At 35.6% G+C, this 25,595-nt stretch overlaps 1 protein-coding gene across 1 annotated transcript in view; it reads right to left on the reverse strand.

Annotated features, from left to right (window-relative positions):
* Window positions 1-25,595, reverse strand: part of LRP1B (LDL receptor related protein 1B) — a 1,897,925-nt gene that overhangs the window by 929,177 nt on the left and 943,153 nt on the right. The window contains exon 7 of the mRNA XM_073019651.1: window positions 13,224-13,386. Coding sequence (XP_072875752.1) covers window positions 13,224-13,386 — 163 coding nt within the window. The remainder of the gene's footprint in view (window positions 1-13,223; window positions 13,387-25,595) is intronic.

Consider the following 25,595-nt stretch of genomic DNA (forward strand, 5'->3'; position numbering starts at 1 on the left):
ATTATAAAACCAGGAATGACTTAAAATAGATTTTCTCTACTAAGCAACCTGAAATTTATTATATCTGCTTATACTATGTGAGTACTTACTTTTGAATAACAGAAACATATATAGATCCAAAAAGTAAGAGGATCTAATGAAGGCAGACCTTTCATTCAGTAGTTCTATTTTCTAACTAGAATTTCCCTTATTTTCAATTATCCAAGCCTACGTCTTATTTATTGGGATGGGACTAATGATTCCTAAAGTATCATTCCCTCTGGAATAAACTAGAGATTTCTCTTTAAATGTAGCATACTTTAAAACACACACACACACACACACACACACTCTTTATATCCATAGTTTCAATTACTGCTTTGTTGAGGTAAGCATCACCTTCACTGATATTATTGATGTAGTTGTCACTGCCCTCTTTGTCATCATCATCATCACTGCCATTACCATTCTTATCTAGTATTTGCAGAGCTTTGATGAAAAGCCCCAAAATATCCATTAGGAAGAATACAATTTTGTTCTCAAGTAGTGCACATCCCACAGCAAATATTTTCATGACATTAATTCCATACATCCCTCTTCCATTCTCACATAAACCATCTCAGTTTTGCTTTTTCCAATTATTTTCCCTAACATAAACTTGACTATGTTCAGATATCCATCATTTCCCTCCACAACAAAAGCCAGTGGCACAATGAGGTGGTTTGGCTGTGTCCCCACCCAAATCTCATGTCACACTGTAATCCCCATGTTGCACGGGAGGGTTCTGGTGAGAGGTAACTGGATCATGAGGGAAGATTTGCCCATTGTTGTTCTCATGATAGTAAGTAAGTTCTCATGGGATCTAATGGTTAAAAGTGTGTGGCATTTCCCCCTTTGTTCTCTTTCTCTCTTGCCACCATGTGAAGAAGGTCACATGATAGCCTTCCCCTGTGCCTTCTGTCATGATTGTAAGTTTCCTGAGGCCTCCCAGCCAAGCTTCCTGTTAAGCCTTCGGAGCTATGAGTCAATTAAACCTCTTTTCTTCATAAATAACCCAGTCTCAGGTAGTTCTTTTTAGCGGTGTGAGAACAGATCAATACAACTTGTTTCTCTGATTATGTTTTCAAAACAAAATTTTAATAGATGATTTGGTTTCCTAAGTATCTCAGAGAAAAAAAAAAAATGAATCTAATAATGACTCATTCTAGGTAAAATAAAACAGAATTTTGACTATAAAGAGGATTTTGAAAAAGATGGCCCCACCCAATTTGAGATGTCTTTTAAAATAGAGGCTTTGAAATGCTAACCTGTTCTTCGTTTATTACCAAACATAAAAAAAAGAAAGAATGAAAGAAAATTACATAGTGGTTACAGTCACAGGAAACAAACATCTGTCAATCAGAAACTAATGTCCTCCTTCTACCTTTTCCAAAATGTGTATTGGTTGACTATTTGTGAGATAAAGACCATATTGTCTAGTATCTTGGCTCGATATATGACCCAGTGACTAGATATAACTACTGAAATGTAGCAGAACTGATGTATGGCACCACTGAGCTGAATTATTATTATTACTTTTTAAATCAGGCATTTTTTACCTCTGGTCAAAATCAGAGAATTCTTAAACCGAAGACATAGGAGTCACAAGAAGGAAGGAGCCTCCATCTACCTGGAGAAAAACTGGCTGATAATGAGGAATATGTGCATTGGGCTCTAATTTGAGGTAGAAAATAAATAAATATGTCAATCCACTGAAATTTCTAAAAGCTAGTGTTACCAAACTAATACTGTAGTTGCTACCACAAGTACAATGCTGCTTTAATAAAAACCTAAACCATCTAACATTCCATTAATAGTAAGGTGGCAAGCAGTTGGGTAACTATAAATGGAAAATGGAAATATTCATCAACATTAAAATATTTGGTTTAAAAAATCTTTGGTTAAATAATATCATTTGCTATACCTTGGCAGGAAAAAGAAATGTGTATTGAGCCTGCAGATTTAAATAAATGAGTTTAAAAGCACAATATTAATAGTTGCATTAGTTACTATGTGATTGCTTGGGCAAGATATTACGAAAGAAATGAGTGTAGAGAAGAATTAGCTGGATAAAGCAAAAACTGAAAGTGATCAGAACAAGTCCAAACTGGGGGCTCCCAGGTTCAGACTTTTCTAATAACTTCTAATATTAGAAACTTCTATTTTCTAATGCTTCTAATACCTGAACAGTAAGAGAAAATACTGAAAATGCTTTAAGCAACAAAAGTTCAATTAGGACTTCTCAATTAAATAAAGAGAGTGAGCCTTCAGACAAAAAGTATTTGTTTTACTCTGAAACATTGTTTTAGAGGACCTCAAAGCAACCACCTATAAATAAGTTGAAAGAGAAAGCCAAGGGGGTGAAGTGCAAAGAAACAAATTGAGCTTAATCATTATTTCTAGAATATAACTTTAAATACAGTTATTGGTTTGTAGAACTAATGGAAAACAAATTAAAATTCTACTAATTTGCAAACAAATGTGTAACTTCAAAATCCAGGAGTGTAGCTTACAGGATCTTTGTCTCTTCATATCTTAAAACTGGAAAAGACAATAAAAAGTTTATAAAATACAGGGCCCCAGGGGGGAAGATACTCTCCATTGCCAACTTCAGGTGTAGCATGGATCACAACAGATTAGAAAGAACGTCCTATTGGAAGCATAGCTTAAAGAGAACAAAGGACAACGGGGAACCTTACAGAGAAAAGAATAAGGCTAACAAGTAACTTCTCAACCGCCAGAGTAGGAGGTCTTCACCTTCATTGCCTGACTCTGGACCAATGGCTACTGAGTGTTTCCCAGTCTTCCATTTTCTAAACAAGAGTCTTTTATATTTTATACAGATAGCACAGTGGATGCAGATATCTTTGAGCCTTTTGGTTCTTAGGTTGCTGTACAAAAGGAACTATAAAAGGACATGATGGAGAGGACTGCAAGTCAGCTGGAGATCCTGTATTTTGACCTAAATGTAGTGTATTCTATCTATGGGGGAAAAGATACATTTAGATATTTGATAGGCAGGAGAGAAGATTTTGCAGAAATGAACAAGTGTTCCTTGGAAATGCATCCTTTCACTTCCATAGTGTGATGCTGTCATGGGCAAGGAACTGCCTAACCAGATGACAAATTTTCTTCATTGACTTGCATCCAGTTGTGTAAATATATCTTCAGTATTTTTCTCCTTCTGCTAGTTGGGAGCGGAGTATTCCAAGGCCCTATGAGATTCTACAGCTATAAAATGAAAGAAACCTTGATTCTTGAATAACTCCTTGATGGACAAGAGAAAAACTTCCCATCAACCTATAACACTCTTGCTGGACTCATATATGAATGTTAAATATAATTTAATTGTATTAAGTCAAAAATCTAGACTTTATAAAAGCAACTACCATTAGCCTACTAAATATTGTTGTTATAACATTGTTCTATTGATAGTAATACAAAGCTCAGTGTGTACACTATAAATTGTAATTGTTTTACGCAATTTAATTAATAAATTTATGTGGATACATTGAAATTTGTATCCAATTAAATAACTTAAATAAAACAGAAAAAAATTTGTTTTTGCAGAAAGTGAATCAGAAACCTTATCAATTTGGAGGCTTTTTGATCATTGTAGAGTTCCAAATACTTTAGACAGGTCCCAGATTGAATTTATGAGATTAATTATTTAGGTATGTGTTGAAATTAGATCCCCAATGCTACATTCCATTTGGGGAACTAGCTTGAAAACTTTCAGAAGGCAGCAATATTTTCTTCGTATGTTTCTTTTTAATCTCAGTTTATGTCTTACTAAGCCAAATTTAGGAAGTATAAAGATTTCCTAAATAGTTTGGTTGTGGATGACGTTACCATGGCTGTATTCAATCATTATGAAAATCAGTGGCAATGGCAAAATAGTTTTGTTTTTACCAAAAGGCACTGCATTATTTTAACACTCCATTGGGGTACATTTTATCTGTAGTTCATGGGTTTACCTCTGCACAATTTTTACCTCCATTCTTATAAAGACAATTCTATCACTAAAATCAAAAGAAGACCAAATACCTTTAACATTTGCCTTTTCCTTTTCTATGACAAAAACAACCTCCAGCACCACCACCAATACCACCACCACCACCATCATCATCTGGAGAAGAAACCAACTTACATCAGAAAACATCCCCTTAACCCTAAAGTCAAGCCAATTTCTTGCAAGTCAAACCACTAAGAGTCTGGCTCAAGGGAAAAATAAAAATTTTGGCTCAATATCCTGCAAGACTCAGCAGTCAAGCAGAACAAATCATAACAACAAAAAAGCTGAATGTTGTTTTTTTTTCCTCTCTTTTTTAGTTGAATGTAATTATATAGCCTACAGTAAAAACTCAAATTTATGTTATATATTAAAGAGTGGTAATGTATAAGCAGAATGGTGTCAAGTATTTATTTTATTGTTTTTAATTTTTGTTCTTTGTGGTGTTTACAAACCAAGATTCTTTCAGTTTTTTTTTTTTTTTTTTTTTTTTTTTTTTTTGAGACAGAGTCTCGCTCTGTCGCCCAGGCTGGAGTGCGGTGGCCAGATCTCAGCTCACTGCAAGCTCCGCCTCCTGGGCTTACGCCATTCTCCTGCCTCAGCCTCCCGAGTAGCTGCGACTACAGGCGCCCGCCACCTCATCCGGCTAGGTTTTTTTTTTTGTATTTTGTAGTAGAGACGGGGTTTCACCGTGTTACCCAGGATGGTCTGGATCTTCTGACCTCGTGATCCGCCCGTCTCGGCCTCCCAAAGTGCTGGGATTACAGGCTTGAGCCACCGCGCCCGGCTCAGTTTTTGAAAATAACATTTTGTGCCTGATCCATTATTTAACTCAGAATTTCAAAGAAATCACTACTTAGTATTTTGTTTGTTGTTTGGAAAGTTTGAGGCTCTTTGTAAACTAGAATAACCATATCTTCTCATTATAATATTTAATATTTCTTGCATAACTCCAAGAGTTCATGTTATTTACCCTTGATGCACTGGTCACACTTGGGTGATACAAGAATGTTGTTCGTGTACAGTCCTTTCAAAAACAGTACTACCGGCTCATATCTGCTTCTTGTTTTCATAGAACTCCATATAAAAAAACAACTAGAAATAATTGTAAACTACTTGAAAATATAAAATTATTCTTTTATGCTATTAGCACAGACACTTCAAATATGTCAGCTATTCTCTGGCAGAGAGTAAGAAAGCTTTCAGGCCATGTGAGACTCATTTTATAAGTGAAACAATAACTTACTGAATATTACCCAAGTGGTTTGGAAATGTTCATATAGCTTCCAAAAGTGCTGGAGAATATGCCAGAATAAAACCTGCTATCAGTTTCCTAAACTATGTCTTTACAAATAAAAACAGGGGTATGCATGTGTTATCCAGAATGTTCCCACCCCAGCCTCTTATCGGTATTTTATAAAATGTTACAAAACAAAACAAAAACCCTATCATTTGTCTTGAAAAGAGATTAGAAAAATATTCCTCAGAAGAAGTTTAAACAACATTGGCTAAAAGGAAAGGGAGGAGTTCTCTTAGAAGAGGAAATGAGATTTGGAACAAATATTATTTGTTCACATTTTGAACAGGCTTATCTAAGTGAAACAAGGTCCTTCACTGCCTGGGAAGAACAAAGAAAAGATAAAGAGCAGCAGATGACAAAAGACGGCCATAGGACAGTGGTGGCAATGGATGCTGTTAGTCCATAACATGATTTTTCTTTCTTCACATTAGCCTGGTCCCAACTTCATGCTCATGTCCCTCTGCTTTCCATTTGTTAATGGTAAAAATTGTCTAATTCGATGTGGTTGTCTTGTTTAGGTGGGCATGTACTCCAGTTTCTGCCCAAGAAGACATGAGAGAATGTCTGATTTGGGAGCTCTTGTACACTTAAGGAAGAAACAGTACTGTTTTTCAACTGAATATCATGTTTACGCACAGGATCCCTGGAACTTCAATGGATATCTTATGACCACAGAGGAATTAGCCTGAAAAGAATACACTAAAGATCACATTACAGGGCAAAGAAGTAGAAAAAAAGGAACCCAGGTCCTTAATGATATTGTTAATCTACTAAAGTAACCAACCCTGGGACTGTCCTCAATGTAGATTTTTAAGTAAAGTGATAAATTCTTTCATCATTTAGGCGATATGTAGTTGTTTTTTCTGCTCCTTTACCTATTCGAGTGGAAAGCGTTAAACAGTGGGAATTCAGAGAAGAAATCCTTATAGGTAGTGACTAGAAGATGAGAAAGGCATTGAATATTAGAAATAGAGCTGTGCGCTCAGTAATTGAGAGAGAGGTTTAACAGACTTTGAAAAGTTAGAGAGTAAAAAAGAAAGAAACAAAAAAATGGCAAAGGGAGCAAGTAGAAATGTGGAATGATTTTGCATTGTGTTGACTTTATGAATAATATGAGTCAAAGAGCACAGTGAGAGTCAAATTGATTTGCCTTCCATTTCCACTAAAGGATTCACTGCACATAAACCACTCCAAGTTCCCCTGCTGTATTCCCAGGCTAAGCACATTGTAATAGAAATATAATTTATAACTGAAAGAGAAAGTAACCAATGGTAATACTAGGCATGAACTGCCACTTGAAGAAAGGTCCAGAGAAGAATTTGGAAAGAGGTTGAACCTTAACAAAAAAAGGAATTGATGAGAAGAATTTGAGTCATATATAAAACAGCTAACATGAATTTATACCTTTGAATGAGCCTTTGAATCACTAAGTTCAGTCAAAATTAGTGCAGACCAGGAAACACATACTTTCACAGCCATGTAGTCTTGCCTATTCGCATCAGCAAATCCTGAAAGGAACTGGAATTTGGGAAATGATAAGGGATTACTTTCTTGTGGCTCTTAGAAAATTGGTCTGAGAGAGGCAGATAGCTGTTGCATAGTTAATTCATGAACTTAACTACCACCAGAAATGTTACTCATCCAAAAAAAAAAAAAGATAGGAGAGTCAAATAAGGAATTGGGATACATAAAAAATATTTAGATATTTCATAGGATCTAGACAGATGAAAGAAACAAAATGTTATATAATACCACCCACTGAATCTGTGGGCGATAGATAAAAAAGCATTGACAGATTTTAGAATAATTAATACAAATTTATAAGCCTAGGGATGTTGTCCTTATGTTTCATTAATACCCATTGATTAAAAGGAGAAGCAGGCAAATAACCCCTTGATAATTCCCATCTTACAGGTGAATGCTGAGGTCAGCTAACTTGAGTACCGCTTCTGTGTGAGAACCTAGGTTGTTTCAAATATATACTAATAACCCAAAATATGCTTTTACCAATTCATTTTGTTTATTAGCTTTTTTTTTCCAAACAAACTTTAAGTCACAGATATCTGAGAGAGAAGCTGCAACATTTCAATACATAACTCAGGAGAATTATTATTGGAGCTATTGGAATGTCTTCATTTTTCTCTGATTTTCCTCCTAAAGAAAAGAAATACACAAGAAAATTTGGAGGGAAACTAGGTTTATAGAAACAGATCTTTCCTGGAACAATGGGGATGTGCATCTGATTGTGGATAGCTAAGTCACATAGCTGGTTAGAAGTAGTTAAGAAGTTAGGAAATCAACTTTTGTTACGGGGGGAGTTGCTTGTAGGTACGTGTAGGGGGCTGTTTACCCTTAAAAAGCTAGGACTCACAATTTGCAACCTGTCAAAATGTAAATAAGAATTTTAAAAGTTTAAGACAGTCATGAATCACAGATGAGGACACCAAGATGGATATATTTATGGGGAGAGAGAAGTACAAAGGGTCATATGTTTAAATGTTTTATGATGTTCAAACCCATTACAGCTTTAGGACCATCTCAGTCCTCGAAGTGATACATAGTGTTTGGGGGTGGGGAAGCAATCTCTGTGTTTAATTTGTCCAAGCATAGTCTGAGGCTTTTAATAGCCAAACGTCTGTAACATTTTCACTTATTTCCTACTGCAAGTGCATTAGTTAGTGGCAGTTTCAGCTTGGAACCTGTGCCTGCCCAGGGAGTGCCACCTAATAGAAATAGAAAACCTGCTAACTACCCCAAAGGTCTTGTTACAAAACCTCTTTCGTGTGTAGGTAAACCCACTTCATTTGCTATCTTCCCAACTTCACGTAACAACAGATTAGAATTTCATTAGTCAGTCCTACTCCCTGATAGCTGTTAACTTTAATTCAGTCTTTAATTTCTCAGTCATTATTAGCTTCAATAAGGATCCAAGTGGGTGATGGGAAAGGGGTTTTTAAACTATTCAATACTGTCAATCATTCTTGTGTGAATTTAACTTCTGAGATGAGCTTCACTCTCCCGTCTCCTGGCAGATGTCCTGCTCTTGTATAGAACAAAGACAACGCACTTCTCCCTTATTATTGACATGACGTGATGGGTTCACAAATAAATCCTACAGATCACTCTGCTATTCACTCTGCCAGTCAAAAGATTTATCCTACGTAGAAAAAGGGTATACATTGTCCTTGGGAAATATTTAATTTCTGTTGTTTTACTTAACAAAGTAGATCTTCCCCCTCCCTCAGTTTAGCGGCCTCACATAATTCTTTTGAACTTGGGTGTTATTAATGGTACCCCAAGTCCCCCAAAATACATTTTCTCAAAATTTTAACTCCAACATTGGTACCTTTACTAAAATATCTATTTACTTTTACTCTAATATTCTAATAATTATCACACCTAGACTTAATTATCTCCTCTTGTAGAATACTTTAGCAACAAGTTCATACTCACAGTGAGTTGCACTCTCTCTCAAGTCTAGGGTGATGATTTTACTTTAGTAGAAAGCTGAGGGCCACAGCTTAGGAACAAAATTGTAGACCAGCCCCACCCCTGACCTCAGTTACAATCCTCAATAGACCCCAGTACTAAATGGTTTAATATTGAAGCAGTGTCATGTTCAAAAATGCAGTTCCACAGACAAAAATCACTACAATAGAATTTTATTCTTTACTCTTATCTTTTGAAAGACCTTGAAAGTAATCCAAATATATCTTGCATAACATCAATTGTTAGAAAAGGGTTGTTCCTCTGTTACGTCTTCCGTGATGGTGTCCTCAAAGGACATGCTAACCCAAAATCTCGCACCTTGGCAGTTGAGGAAACAGCAGAAGCAGATGTCCCTTCTCGCCTGATGCAGGCCATCAACAAATTATCTGACCTTTCTCTGAAGTAGGTCATAAGAACCTCTTGTGAGAGGAGCCCACTCTATACCCGGAGGAAAGGACCTTCCATGTCTCTGAAAACATGGGGACACAGAGAAGAAACTGGAAACACAGGCCTCACTAAGTCTCCCCCAGTTGATTATCATTAGATTGTGCCCCTTTTTATTTGGGTCGTACTTCTCCATGGCTATCCACTTCATCAAATGTTCCATTAAAAAAAAAAAAAAAAAAACCACACGCACACAGAGGGTTTTCCATGTCTAATAGCTCCTATGTCACGTCAAATTTACAAGTACCTTTGTATGCTTTTCTCTTATCAATAAATCTTTTATTATAGGTGCCTCAGCCAGAGCGTGGCGATGGGTAAGAAAAAAGATCCTCCTCCATGTCCACATACCCATACTCAAAGGTACTCCATACTTTTCCCTTCCTACACCTTATATACCCCTTCATCTTTATTTCTTCCTAGGCTACACTTCATTTTTTTTTCTTATTTTGTCTCCTTTTTTTCTCAACACTTTATTATACAATGGATTTAATCTGTATGAAATTTTTAGAAGGATTTGTAGTAGAAAGAGACTGTGGCTGAAAAGAAAAAGGTCATCTTTGATGGGGTAGAATATTGGTCTCATTATTCTATTCATAATGGTATCATAAGTGTTGAAAATATTAGTAATTATCATTGTGGCAAAATGAAGAAGAAACTTCACATATTCCACAACTCAAACTGTTAAAGTTTTTTTTATGTATTTGACCTTATTTAATCCTTTCAACAGCCCTGCAGGGCAGGGCTATCATAACGCACGTTTTTATGATAAGAAAACAAAGGCAGAAGAAATATCCAAAGTTACACAGCTAGTAACTGCTGAAGCCAGGATTTGATCTCAGTGAGACTGACTCCAGCACCAAGTTCTTAACCATTAAAGAAGCAGAGACCTAATCACCATCTGACAGAAATGCAGTTTTTGATGTTGGTTGGAATATGATCTCTATGCTACCTGCCAACTCTAATGACTATAGAGAAATAATTTTGGAAACTTTTCCAAGGAACTATTGAAAGGAAATGTTGCTAAAAATTTTTGAAAGGAAGAAGAAAATCTCTAGAAGCATCTCTTGGAAATAGCCTGAATTAATGAGTCAATGTCCACATCTAAAAATCTAAAAGAATTAAAAACGAGGTTGACTTAAAAATCTCTTCTTGGAAGATTGGGACTGGAGCATGGCTGAAGTCATAATGAGAGTCCAGAGAAAGTTAATGATCTGTATTCAAACCACGGAGAACTAAAAACAAAACAAAACAAAACAAAAAAGAACCAAAAAATTATATTTCTTCAATAGTCCTTAGCAACAAAAGAATAGGAGGTTGAGAAAAATGAAGTTACAAATGTGCCTAAGTGCCAGGTGTGGTGCTTCACACCTGTAATCCCAGTACTTCGGGAGGCCAAGGTGGGAGGATCACTTGAGGTCAAGAGTTTGAGACCAGCCTGGCCAACATGGTGAAACCCTACCTCTACTAAAAATACAAAAATTAGACAGGCATGGCGGTGGGCACCTGTCATCCCAGCTATTTGGGAGACTGAGGCAGGAGAATTGCTTGAACCCTGGAGGCGGAGGTTGCAGTGAGATGAGATTGCGCCACTGTACTCCAGCTTGGGCAATAGAACGAGACTCTGTCTCCAAAAAAACAGTATGCTTAAGTAACAGGTACTTTCTCCAGGCAGCCTTTTTGGGGGTAAGGCAAATTTTTCTCCATTTTAAAACCTATGAATATTAAGTTCTAGGAGTTAGGTCAGATTATGAATACATTCTGACATTTTTTGAACAGAAGTTATAATAGGCAAAGCCAAAGACATATCATCCGTAAAATTAGGAAAATCTAGGAGAAATTTTAGGGGCAGAACATTTCCCCTTTAGTAGGTCATGTGCAGTTTTTCTAACCAAAATCTATTCAAATTATTCTAGAGCAGGCCCAAATGTAGAAGTTAAAGAAAAAAATCTTCTGTTCTGTTCTTAGATAGAATCACATCAATCCTACCTAAATTTCTGTTATTAAGAGAAAAGTAGAATATATTTGAAAGTGTTCTGTGGCAACCAGGCCTGCATTTATTTAAAAAAGCCAAGCTTTTCCTTCTCTGATATCTATGACTCATGATTGAAAAACTGTGCTACAGAGACAGAATAAACTCAAACAAAAATTCCAAAGAACCTATTCTGATAAATGATACATGACAAAATTACATTTAAACAGTTACGAGGCCTAAAGGAATCCAGTAGAGAATAAGAGCAAACGATGTGGGGGTTTTCTACTCTTAATTCCTTTGACAAAAATGATAAAATATGGTTCTTTCATATAATGACAAGGAGAAATAGGAAACCTGAGAACATAAAATATATTGTTGTTCAGAAAGGGAGATGGTGTTTCCATATATTTCAGATTGGCAGTTTTATTTGAAAAGGGTCTCTGGATCTTTGTTTTTAAGAATGGGGAAGGATAAGAGCAGTAGAAAAATGGGGAAACACAACAGTTTTGTAGTTTCAACTCTTAACATTTGACAGACAAGACTGTCTAAAGGCTAATTTTAAATTCAGTTATCACATCCAGGGAAAACCATGCAAGCAAATATATTTCTAAACAGGATGCCAAAAGAATGTTGTTAGTGCGTTTGTAAATTTCCAATTCTTTCTTACTACCCTTATCCAACAACCCAAACAAATCAGTTTAAGTATGACTTCTTTTCCTAATGTCTTTTGAAGCATCACTGCAGTCAGATTGAGTCAAGTAACCATCTGCTGCAAATACAAATAGAGCTACATTCAAGAATTATATTACACAGCCTTCCCAGCAAAGTTCTTACGTGCAAGCTGTTCTTGTCAAAATCAGAACTATTGTGATGATGCATCTTAATATTCAATCAGACTTTAAGTAAAGAGTGACAAAAGTCCACATATGGATGACAGCTGTTTCTTCGGTAAATATTTTCCCATTTATTGAATGGAGGCTTATGGCAGTTTAGGATATGTTCCATCAGACATTTCAGCCTGAACTGCCTGAGGATGATTAAAACAATAACAAGGATAGCATTTCAATTTTCAAATCTTTGCTACAGTTTACATCTTAAAAAAATAATAGCTCCTTCAAATAAAGTGGTACACTATGTGGTTAATTTGAAAGTATCCTTGTTCAATAGTGACTGCTGAAAGAACTGAGTTTTGCTCCTGCCCTCTAATAGTATCACCATGTTTGTAAAATAAAAGCATAATTCCTGTATTGATTTTATGATCATATGAGCAAATATGATGGGAATGTAAACATTTTATGACTATATTTTTACAAATTATGAAATGTGGTAAAAAGATTAATGAGCCTATTAGCTAAAGAATGTCAGAGGTTCTCTATTCAACCAATAAAGTAATTCGAGAAATTGGGAAGTTAAAAAAAAGAAAGATGAATTCTGATGAGGAATTCACTAACACTGTAATAATATTTGGGTTTACATATCAACAGTCACCGAGCATAAAGAGAATCTGAACAAAGATATTCTTAATGTTTTACTAGTACCCGGGTAAACATATGTTGTGCCCCTTTTGTAAATCCTAAATATTATGCTGGATATAGGTATGTCAACAGTACATCCTTCGAGTAGCATCCTTGATGTTTGCTAACTACAAAGTTCCTTGTTAAGCACTAAAAAGTTTCCTCTCTTTAACCTAAAAATATGCTGAGGCTTTTCTCTGATGACCCCGATGCAATTCTTGGGAAGGTAGAAGGAAGGATGGAAGGTTATTTGTGTCTTACATTAGACCTGCAATATTCATGTGCTAATAACTCACCAGCTTCTGCCTGGTGAGTTATAGCCTCTTTTGCTTCCTGCGACACAGTTGTTAAAATCAACATTTTTAAAAAGTTTAAGTCTGTAGTCTTATTTTCCACAACAACACTTGTCATTCTTCAATCTTTTCTTTTTAAATGCAAACTTTTTTAGAACAAACACTGTAAAGAATTTCTTACCCTGCTATTGGATCTACTGCTATTGCTTTAGGATTGTGAAGCTCCAGATCAATCAGGGTGATACATACAGAACCGTTGTAATTACATACAAAGATCCGGTCACTGACGTGGTCCACAAAATAGAGATTTCGGGTGAGCCAGTCAATCGCCATTTGTTGAACATCTGAAAAACACATACACAAAATCATTGAATCACAGATGCAACCTAGTATCATGATCCAAAAATAACGTAAGTGTTTTCAAACCATCATAAAGGATATTTCAAAAGTATAGACATTTTTTTTTATGAAAAGAAACTGCAAAGTCTCTTGCTATGCCAAAATGTGACTTAATAATTATGTAAAATAATGACTACATTTTGGTGCCTTTCTTCTTGCTATCTGAAGACTGAAGATGACTTAGATACAAGGATAAACAGTTTCTATGTTTTAAAATACAGGTATTTAGAATGCAATCTCTTACTTTTTGTATTTGTCCAAATTAGTTCACTCGATGGAAGGAACAGAACTGATTCAATAGCACAGCTAAATTCTGTAGTAGTGAGGAATAAATACCTTTTGTGAGTGTAAGGCAAATCCTTGTTTTCTGGTTCCCTTTTATTAAAAGAAGGAAAGGGTGGAGAAGATAGAAAAGGATTTCTGTAAGATTCCTTTGTTTGAAAAAATATCCAAAACTTGGAAATAAAGCAAATGGAGGGGTGATAGTTTCTTTCAACGACATACTTAGGAATCGTAAAAAAGGCTTGCTCAAGGATTGATTAATTCATTCTCTAGAAGAGTGCTGCCCAATAGCACTTTCTACAGTGATGGTGAGAAAAGAAAAATAGCTAAGAGCAGTCTGGGATATGTGAGGTATTCAAAATTAATCAGGCTCAGAGAGACATGAGTATGGGATTTCAGCTATACCTTCTACACCCGAGCCCAGGGGCAGCTGTTTAAAGGCATTTCAGTTCTGACTAGCTGTCCCACTCATTATCTTCATGTTTCTGGAACTTGTGATACAAAGAAGGACGTATAGCCAATCAATAACTTATGTTACTTTAATGTAAATTCTTAGTAAACAAGTTAGGAATGGTCTCTTCTTTCCCTTTCAAAACCTACTTGTAACTACTGTTAATAGGAGTATACATTCAGAGCCAATTGAATCTGTACTACTGGGTTGCAATTCTCAGGCTTGGCCCAAGTAAACTTTCTACTTAGATTAATTTGGCCTCAGCTTCTTCCTTTTAGGTCAACAATATTCCTATTTATGCTGTCCAATAAAGTAATCACTAGCCAAATTTAACATGTGGCTACTATGACTGGAAAACTGAATTTTTATCATATCTAATTTTAATTAATTGGAATTTAAATTTAAATAACATAGGTACCTAGTGGCTACTGTCAGGGCTCAGAAAAAAATATCCCAAAATATATGCTGCTTTGGACTTCAGACTGTAAAGCACCTGTGGAGCAGCCAATGCAGGGTTGGGTTTTCTCTGAAGTTCTTTTATCTGACAAAGGGAAGTTCCTTCAGAAGAAAAAAGAGAAGAAAAGAGAGAAGAGAGGAGAAAAGAGGAGAGGAGAGGAGAATAAAAGAAAAATCTGTCATAAACCCACTCCCTATAATCTCATCAGACCAGAAAGATAAAGTCAGAGGAAAAGAGGCTGAAGGTCAACACATCACCTCTTTTGCTGAGGACTGCTACCTGAGAGAATCTGCATATCAAGACAGCCTTTGTTCTCCATGCATTTCCTCCCCGCAACCTCCCATAACCTGTCACCACCTCAAATCCATGCCTTTATTGTTTTCTGTAGCTTAGGATACTATATTAACTTGAGCCATCTGTTCTTTTTTGGAGTCATATACTTTGTGGAACCCCAGTGATTATGCATGTAACAAATTGACACCCCTTTTCTCCTGTTAATATGTCTGCTGTCCAGTTTATTCCAGAGACTGAAAGTACAGAATCTTCACAGGACAGAAGCAAAGTTCCTTTTGCCCCTACACTATTCTTGATACTGCAGCTCTAGAAGAGTGTATCTGTCTTTGACTTATTTTTTGATCATATACTGAAATTACATGTTAATTTGTAGATACTTCTCTGATAAAAAGGATAAACTCAAAGGCTATGATTTTATTGCCCTGTGAGGCATTAAACATTTATATGCCTAACCTATGAATCTCATTTAAATATTATTTTTCATCAAAATGCCTATAAATACCCAATTCCTCTAATGAGGTTAGACCAGCAGTACTGGTCTGTTTCCCTCAATAATGTCATAAGTAATTTTCTGATCTATGTTCATTCTAGATTTTCATTATAGTCATATTTTTAACTTTTGAAAATTATACTTTGATACTTCCTTGCTTGAACTTAGAATGAAACTATGATTCACTGACTAAACAGAGTGACAATGTTATGAACAGGCTACTCCAAATCGGCACTTTGGCATATTGAAGGAATTTGAGAAACAGCAGGTGCAAGAAGCACTTCCTAACTTTCCCCTTTCCTCTGAAGGTCAGAGAAAGAGCAGATGCTGCAAAAACTCTCTAACCTTCCCCTTCTCCCCTGGAGTAGGTCCTCATGTGAGAGGTGACCTCCCTACCTCCAGAGGAAAGAAATATTCTTACTTCCAAAGATGGCGGGAACCAGAATTCTGAACAAATGGGAGATGCTAAATGATCCATTTATTATTCTTAGCTCTTAACTATGCCCTATCACATTCTTTCTGTAACTTTCCACTCTTCGTCATACCTAGTATGAAAACACTCAGGCTCAACCATCTCTTTGGGTGTTCATTTCCTTATGAATGCTTCTGTGTCACATAAAACATCTATTAATTAAATGTGTGTATTTTTCTCTTGTTAATCTGTCTTTGGTTAGTCTAATTGGCATGGTCCCAGATGGAGAACTTAAAACGAGTAAAAATGATATATTTTTCTCCCCTATAAGAGTTTCCTTCTGCAATCTCAGCCTAAACATTCTTCCTACTCTATGCCTCAATATACTTCCTCAGTAACATGCTGCTTCAGTGAATGATGTTCTCTCAATAGAAAGACTAACATAGATGTGAGTGTCAGCATTATCATTTGTAAGGGAATGTTGTCAAAACAAGGTAGAGAAGGCCTCAACTTTGTGGGAATGGCTATCATCTCCTACAAGGATAAGCAGAAAGAAGATATTGCAATTAATTGGATGGAGATTTTCAGGCTATTAATAGTTTTATTCCTAAATTATACAGTCTTTATAAAATCATAAATATTCAAGTGTTTCCCAAACAAAAAGAAGCTTTTTTTTTTTTTTTTCAACCAGTCCATTAACCAGGACTTTTTTTAAAGTGTGAATTATTTATCTGTCTTGAGAAATGTGGAATGTATGGCTTGCTTTGTTTTTGAGTCTTTTTGTATTATTATATCAGCTAGAGCTCAGAACTCACTGTTTCAAATGTCATTTCAAATACCTTGGGTTCAGATAAAGTATGTGCCAGAGTCCATTCAATGACCCATCCCTCAAGCTGGGCATGCAGTTGCCTTAATCTATACAATTGTAATTTCAGACAAAAGAGCTGTGTGACAGCATTCATACCTTCTCTCAACTCTTTATCATTTCAGAAAGATTTTCTGCTACTGAAACAATAGATATTGTTAACAACCAAGCAACTCTGAAGCATTGAGACCTCACTACAGAACTTAATAATAAGCCAAACACTTAGTAACTATGGGGAATTGACTGTCTCATTTTATAGTTGAAGTGTGTGCTTTTAATTTGATTTGTATTAGAATTAGAGAGTTGAGGCAATTAGACAAAGAGTTCAAGCAAGTAAGCCAATAAATAAATACATTAGATAAATGAATGGATAGATAAATTTGACCAAATTTAATAAGCACTTAAAGGTGTTCCAAATTACAGGAAGCTTTTTTCAACCAGCCCAGAAATTAGAATTTTTAAAAGTCTAAATTATATACCTGTCTTCAGAAATCAGAAAATGATTTGAACATTTTAGGAGCAAAGTGAATTTCCTAAAGTATTGAGTATTTTACCTTAATGCTGCTGAAATATAACAAAGTTCATAGGAGAGGACTGAAAATAACCATAATCATTTCATGACATTACTAAAATATCTCAAAATGTTAAGTCCCTTGTTTCTTTACTGTTACTGGAACAAAATTTTAAATATTTTCTTCTTACTATATTTTTTTAGTTGCTGCTTATTCTTTTTTTTCAACCAAAAGTCACCTGGATTTTGCTCTCATTGTTCCTTTGAAGTGGCTCTTATTTTGATTACTGAAAATTCCTTCATTGTCAAAAGTTACTGAGAACTTTTCTGCTCTATTTCGATAACATCTGAAAGTATTGACCACTCACCTTCTGATATATAGAAAACTCTAAATATCAACATTGGCAAAATTAGAAGAATAAAATAATAAAAATATTTTGAAACTTGTAAAGTAGTATATAAATATAAGTCACTATGTTTTTAAAACTTGTTATTTGTTAGGTTTTAAAACTTAAATTTGCACCCAGTAATAATTAATGAGAATGAAACATTTAGAAAAGAGTTCAAAAAATGAATAGTCATGGTGATAACTCATAATTGGCTATAAAATGATGCATCACATTTTTTGTTATAAGGCAAATAATTAATTACTAGAATCGGTGAACGTAGAACCGAAACATTTTAAAGTCAAAAAATAACAGACGCCGGTAAGGTTGCAGAGAAAAGGGAACACTTACACATTGTTGATGTGATTGTAAATTAGTTTAACCATTGTGGAAAGCAGTATAGCAATTCCTCAAAGAGCTAAAAGCAGAGCTACCATTTAACCCAGCAATCTCATTACTGTATATATACCCAGAGGAATATAAATCATTCTATCATAAAGACACAAGCACATGAATGTTCAACGCAGCACTATAAGCACTATTCACAATAGGAAAGACATGGAATCAACCTAAATGCTCATCAGCGACTGATTGGATAAAGAAAACATGGTGCATATATACCATGGAATACTATGCAGCCATAAAAAAGAATGAGATATCATTTGCAGGAATATGAATGGAGCTGGAGGTTATTAGCAAACTAAGACAGGAACAGAAATCAAAACACTGCATGTTCTTATGTATTAGTAGAAGCTAAATGATGAGAACTCATGAACACAAAGAAGGGAACAATAGACACTGGGGTCTACTTGAGGGTGAAGGGTGGGAGGAGGGAGATGAGTAGAAGAGACAATTTTTGGGTAATGGGCAATGAAATAATCTGTACAACAAATTCCCATAACACAGGTTTACCTATGCAACAAACTTGCACTTGTACCCCGAACCTAAAATAAAAGTTAAAAAAAAAAAAAAAAAACACACACAAATTTGAGAAAGTCAAATCTTGCTAAAAAATAAATAAATAAAAGGAATCGGTGCATGTCTTTTTTATGTCATTCTGAACCATTGTCTAAGATGGTCATCCAAGGATTAGTTCATTCTCCTGGGGAATATACCTTTGTTTGACTTACAATTTCAAGCAAATATTGCTGAGGTCTCATTCTCTATGGATTTAATTTGTAGATCGATGCATTAAAAATATTTTTCTCCAATAGAGATGCAAATGATTTCCATCAGGTAGAAAAGATAACTGCAAAGTTTATACTTTTATTATCCAGTACAATATTGACTGGTTTTATCTGTAACTTTGCAATCTTATATCAGTACTTTTTCTTTCATCGATTATAAATATTTCAACCTCTTCAATTCTACTTTGAAACAGTTTTGCCATCCTGCTGGTTCTCTTGTTAATGAGTTAAATGACTGCTTAACATATGCTCTCTATATATTTACGTAAGTCATGTTTTTAACTTTTCGAAAATTATACACTGGCAATTGTCAGTACTTCATTTCTTCTTTGTTTTCTATATTGATTTTCCGCCAACCAGAAATGGCAAATTTAAATGTCTACAAGGATCAGAATGAGAACATAAATAGGCTAAACTTATTAATCAGGACTGTGGCAAGTCTAGATGATGGCCAGAAAGTATATACCTACCTAAAAAAGGCAGCCTTAACTTCAGCACTTGTTTTGATCTAGAGATGCTTCATTGCTTCAAAGAACTTCAAAACATGATTTCCAGATTTCAGTTGAAATCTCTCAATTGTTCAATGTTATAAACTAATTTTTAAAATTTATAAAGCATTTTGTGTATTCAACCAAACCTACCTGCAACCATAGTGAACCAAGGGCCACTAGTGTGATGACACCACGGCAAAGAAAATACTGTATGTCATTTGGTTCAGCTTAATCCTCTAATTAAACATGTTTTTGAGAAGGTTACTAACATCAATAAGAGTAGTTGTCCTTCTGTTAAATAAACAAAATACCAAGATTCCAAAGTGGTAAGGCAATTAAATCAGATAACAAATATTAAAAATCCAGGACAGTGATATCCAGTAGATTTTTCAAAAATATTAGTTATCTCCCAGAGGGAACAAAAAGACTGCCCTTTGATTTATATCTTTGTGACTGCTTGTGATATGCATGTACTAGAGAATATTACAGTACTAAAGCAATACATTAATAAGATATGCAGTAGTTGTGATAATTTAAAAATATGCCCACAAATTCTTTGATACTCCTCCTTTTAAGAGATGAAGTTTAATTCTCCACCTGAAGGTGGGCTGTTCTTCGTTATTCTACTGAACTGCATGTGGAAGAGATGATGGAGTATGATTTTTGAGGGTAAGTCATAAAAGGCATTGTAACTTCCATTCATTTCTCTCTCTTTGGATCACTCACTCTGGTGGAAGCCACCTGCCATGCTATGAGGGCACTCAAGCAGCTCTATGCGGTCTATACTGCAAGGAACTGAGGTTTCTTGTCAGCAGCCACAAGAGCGAGCCTGGAAGCCTGTCTTCTAGCTCCAGTTAAGATGTCAGATGCCTGCAGTTCTGGCTAACATCTTGATTGCAACCTCATGAGAGTCTCTATAACAGAACCACCTCACTAAGCCACTCTTGAATTTCTGACCCATGGAAACTAAAAGATAATAATCTTTGCTATTTTTAAAGTCAGCAAGCCTTGGGATAATCTTCTACGCAGCAAAAGATAACTGAATAGTCAAATCCCTCCAACTTTTAAAGATGAATTTTGTTGGTTTCCCACCGTTTGGCTATTATTTTCTGACCAACATTTAAACAAGACTGCCTACACCAATAACTGTTTTGGATTCCTGAAATTGTCCATCGTGCAGCTCTAATGCTGAAAACACAGAGGATAATCCATAAACGGGCCCTGAGAAATTTAAAAACACACTTTCTTGAAAATGTCTGCTCTATTTTATCAAAGTGTGATTCTGTGCTAAAACTACTGCACGGGGGCACAACCAAGGCCTGGATCCCTTATATTGTTCCATTCTCAAGAAGGGCAGCATCAGATAGGACTAGTGTTATGAAGAAAATAAAACAGAAAAATGGCAGAGAGTGGCTGTTTCAGGAAGCCATCCTGAGAGGGATGATATTTGAACTGAGCTCTGACAAGAAGATGCTAGCCATGTGGAATTTGGGGGGTAAGGCCTACCAAGCAGAAATTACTCGGCATTTTCTGAAAATGAGAAGCAGGGGTGAAAGGGGCTATTTTACAGCTAAAATGAGAATGAATGAGAAAATATGAGGTAGCAAAGACAGGCAGGGATCTGTAAACTATGGTCAGGGGATGGATTTTGGATTGTGAAACCAAGGAATTACTTTGTTTTCAATGTGATTTTTATTTCTATCACACAGTAAATCTGCATGATTTAAAAAGCCAAACACTCCATCAAAGCTTATGATAAAAAAACAGCAGTGTCCACTCCACTCCTCTCCATTCTCTTCCAATTGTTTTGGCTATGTGAATTGCATTTACTTTCATAATTCTCTATAAGATGTTTCTACTAGTATTTTTAAAATTTAAAACTTATATATAATCTAATGACTTTCTGCTATGTAAGACTAGAAATTTATTATTTACACCCCTCCACACTCATGCACACATACACACATATATATTAATACTTTTTCTCCCCTCATCCTCCCACAATATAATTTTTAGTTAAATTAATATTCAGTCTTCATATAATTACGACTATATACATTTTTGTTGATAGGTGAGAAAGTAGTTTAGTATTACTACATTTCCTTCCTTGAACAAGTTTTGGGTTATTTTTAGAGTTAGAGTTAACTGCCTTGTGTTTCAGCTTTTCTTTTTGTTAGAATTTATTATTGCATAATTCTAAAAAAGAACTACAAAACTCCTCCCCAAATGGAAAATCAGTATTCTATTCAGTTTTTTTATTGTTGCTGTTATTTACTTTTGATATCATTCTTGTTGCCTACCATACTCCTGTTCCAAACTGCAATGGTTTACTCCTTAGCCATGGTTTGGGGGCTTCCTTTTATTAGTCCTGAAACTTACTGCTTCTGAAATTAAATTCCCTGTTTTCTGCCGAAGTAGTTGATATGGCGTGGATGTATCACCAGCCCATCTTACAATTTAAGGTATCTCACACCTTGAACTGTTCTTGTGGTAGTAAGTCTCATGAGATCTGATGGATTTATAAATGGGAGTTCCTCTGCTCAAGTCTCTTGCCTGCCACCATGTAAGACACGATTTTGATCCTCATTTGCCTTCTGCCATGATTGTGAGGCCTTTCCAACTATATGAAACTTTTGAGTCAATTAAACCTCTTTCTTTTATAAATTATCCAGCCACTGGTATATCTTTATTAGCAGCATGAGATCAGACTAATGCAGTAGTGGATAAAAAATTGCCTGTTTGTTGAGGTTGTATTAGGGAACCTAGAGTCCCAGCTATTTTCAAAACAGGCCCTAAGCTAATCCTCTTATTCCCAACCCCACTGAAAAACCCCACCTTCATTGGTGCCTGATGTCTCTAAATGTTTAGCCTTGCTGGGGTTCTTATCTTAGATTCTTACTTGTACTTGGTCAACAAAGCAGGAAAATATGAAATCTTATTCATTTATTATTCAATTATCCACTCCTTGTTATCCGAAATTGTCTCACATAATTTGTCTCCTCTTTCTTTTGATATTTTTGGGTTAATACATTCAAAAGCGTTTTTGACTGTACTTAGAGTAGACTTTTAAAAAGAATATATATGATATAAGCTCTTGTTTCATCTGCAGTGTTTCATGGACGGTCACCAAGGACTATTTCAAGCAGGGCAAGAAGATGTCTATTCAGCATTTGGAAAAGATCATCCTGGTTGCTGTATGGATAAAAGGGAAAAGTCTGAAAACAAGTGACCAGTTAGGAACATACTGCAATTTCCAGGAGGGAAATATGGAAACTTCAAAGAGTATCAAAGCAGTAGTGAAGTTATGTGACAGAAACTCACCACCTTTCTTTAGTCAATATTAAATATGTAATCATATTTAATGGGACACATTTAAGTTGCCTTCTAGCTTTGGTGTAGGAGCCAAGAATTATGGCAGAAATTTTGAAGACATCACAGAAAATCAGAAAAATTCCAAATGCAGATTTGTTTCTATTCACATTTCTGTTCTTGTATATTATGAATATTTTAACATTTTTATTTCCACTCAATTATTGCTCCATAAGTTGTGATGTTAAAGAAAAAGGTAAGATTATAAAGAAACCTATTCCATTTTCCTCGATTTATGTATCTCTTGAATGGTTTAAGTGGGAAATTAACATTTAGGTTTTATATCACATTTCTTTGCAAGAACATTTGAAAATGCCTACTGAATAAGATGGTATAATTGCATTTATTTTTACTTTTATATGTCACTATAATCTTTATCCAGAAGCATGTACTCACTTTATCCCTGGATGGAATTAAGCAAACTGAGTTGAATAAACAAAGGCTCTGTCAGGTTGGTACAGTAATTAAAATGGTATTAAGGAAGTTCAATGAGCAAGCACATCCTAAATCAGAAGACTCTGTGGCACATTACAGAGTCCTTCCTTATTCCTTTAATGAAAGACTGCCCCATCTATGCTCCAATCCTGTTTCTTAAACAGATAAAATGAATTCAAAATAAGTATCTAGGACATTTCTGGATGCTAGTAGTCACAAAGCTCTACGTAGAACCCATGCATGTCTTTCTGGAAAAAGACAGGGAAAGTGCTCCCGTCATGTAGTGGTAGGTCAATACCAGGTATCTGTGCAGGGTCTTGGATATTCTTATACTTTTTGTTTGGGGGAGGGGGTGCAGGTGACTGAACTTTTGTACCTCCTTCCACTCACTTTTCCACCATTTCCCAAATTCCTTCTTCTAGCATAGGCCACAGGCCAATTTAATTTCCTATGGTAGATGCACTTAGAAAAGACTCCAGGATTATGCCATCCCTACAGCAGAAAACATAGTTTATGCAGAGGTGTCTTTTTCCCACTAGTCAAACGTCATATTCTTATTCAATCCACAAATCAAATGGATTCATCCATTCCATTTTTATCTCTCCCCAATTCAACATATATTCAATCTGTCAATAAATCTTAAAGCTTCCTCTTGAAACATTCTACTTCTTTCTATATCTGCCATTACTGTCCTTGTTTAGACACTATCTTGTCCCTTTTGGATGGCTATAATAGTTTCTTAACTGGTCTCTCTGCTTCCTTTCTAGACCCACTATAAAGTTCCTCACAGAGAAACCAGAGTGATAATTGCAAAACAAAAATTACACGATGACACGATAGAAGAAATCAGTGCTCCTTGTGATCAGGGTTCTGTTCCAGTACACTGCAGTGAACAAAAGTCTTAAACTGATAGACTCAGGATTTACCGTCCTGCACAAATGCTTTCAGAAGTATTATCATCAATTTCTTTACAAATATCTCGGCTTACTAGACTTTAGCTCAATTTTATGTTAAAACTCTTTAGAGTATTTCTCTTATAACATTTTACTATGAAGGTCACTCAGGAACTGAGGCTCAATGGGCTTTTATTTGCATTATTGTTTCTTCTACATAGTTTTAATCAACAACAGGTTTTACTCTAAATCTTCACTCTACATTTTTTTTTTCCAAAATATTGCTCCTTTACTTAAAAATCTCCAATGGCTTTCCACCATGATCAGGAGAGACTTTAAACTCTTTAATATGAACTAAAAGGCACCTAAACTCCCTGTTCCCATATTGCCCTTGCTCACTCTACTGTAGTCACACTCGTCTCTGCTTTTCTTTGAATCTGCAGAGTAAGCTCCTTAAGACTCAATTCTTGGAAAAAAAAAAAAAAAAAGGCAAAGGCACTTATTGATTTTTATAATTTATGTCTTCAAGAACTTGTGCCATTTTATTACCATTATGTAATTAATTTTGACAAATCGAGTGAGTTTAGTGTCTAAAATGTTTGTCCAACCCCATTAAAAAGTGGGCAAAGAACATGAACAGACATTTCTCAAAAGAAGACATACATCTGGCCAACAAACATATGAAAAAGAGCTCAACATCACTGACCACTAGAGAAATGCAAATCAAAACCACAATGAGATACCATCTCACATCAATCAGAATGGCTATTATTAAAAAGTCAAAAAACAACACATGCTGGCGAGGCTGCAGAAAAAAAGGGAACACTCATACCCTGTTGGTGGGAGTGTTAATTAGTTCAACCACTGTGGAAAGCAATGTGGCAATTCCTCAAAGAGCTAAAAGTAGAACTACCATTGGACCCAGCAATCCCATTATTGGGCATATACCCAGAAGAATATAAATCATTCTACCACAAAGATACATGTATGTATATGTTAATTGCAGAACTATTCACAATAGCAAAGATGTGGAATCAACCTTAATGCTCATCAATGGTAGACTAGATAAAGAAAATATAGTACATACACACCAAAGAAAACTATGCAGCCACAAAAAAACAAACAAACAAAAAAAAACAAAAACAAAAAACCAAGATCATATGCTTTGCAGTAACATGAATGGAGCTAGAGTGCTCAGTCACAAGCGGGAGCTGAATGATGAAAACACATGGACACATGAGGTGGAGGGAACAATGCACTGAGGCCTGTCAGGGGTGGGTATGGAGGACAGCATCAGGAAGAATAGCTAATGGATTCTGGGCTTAATGCCTAGGTGATGGAATGATCTTCCAGACATTACTTAGTCCTCAAGACAAAATAGTATCTGATATAGTCATAGCTTGTGCTCTCTCTTCATTCAAGTATCTGCTCAAATGTCAGTTTTTCAGAAAGGCCTCCATTGACCAGTAGATATTAAGAAGACCACTCATCCCACTATATGTACACACACACACATATACGTGTGCACACACGCAGTGACTCATCCCCATCAATGTATGCCATTGCCCTCATTTTATTTTCCTTGTAGTTTTCATCACTGAGAAGTTAACTAGTGACTTATCGGTGCACTA

The sequence above is a fragment of the Chlorocebus sabaeus genome, chromosome 10, assembly GCF_047675955.1.
Source record: "Chlorocebus sabaeus isolate Y175 chromosome 10, mChlSab1.0.hap1, whole genome shotgun sequence".
In the NCBI taxonomy this organism is placed as follows: domain Eukaryota; kingdom Metazoa; phylum Chordata; class Mammalia; order Primates; family Cercopithecidae; genus Chlorocebus; species Chlorocebus sabaeus.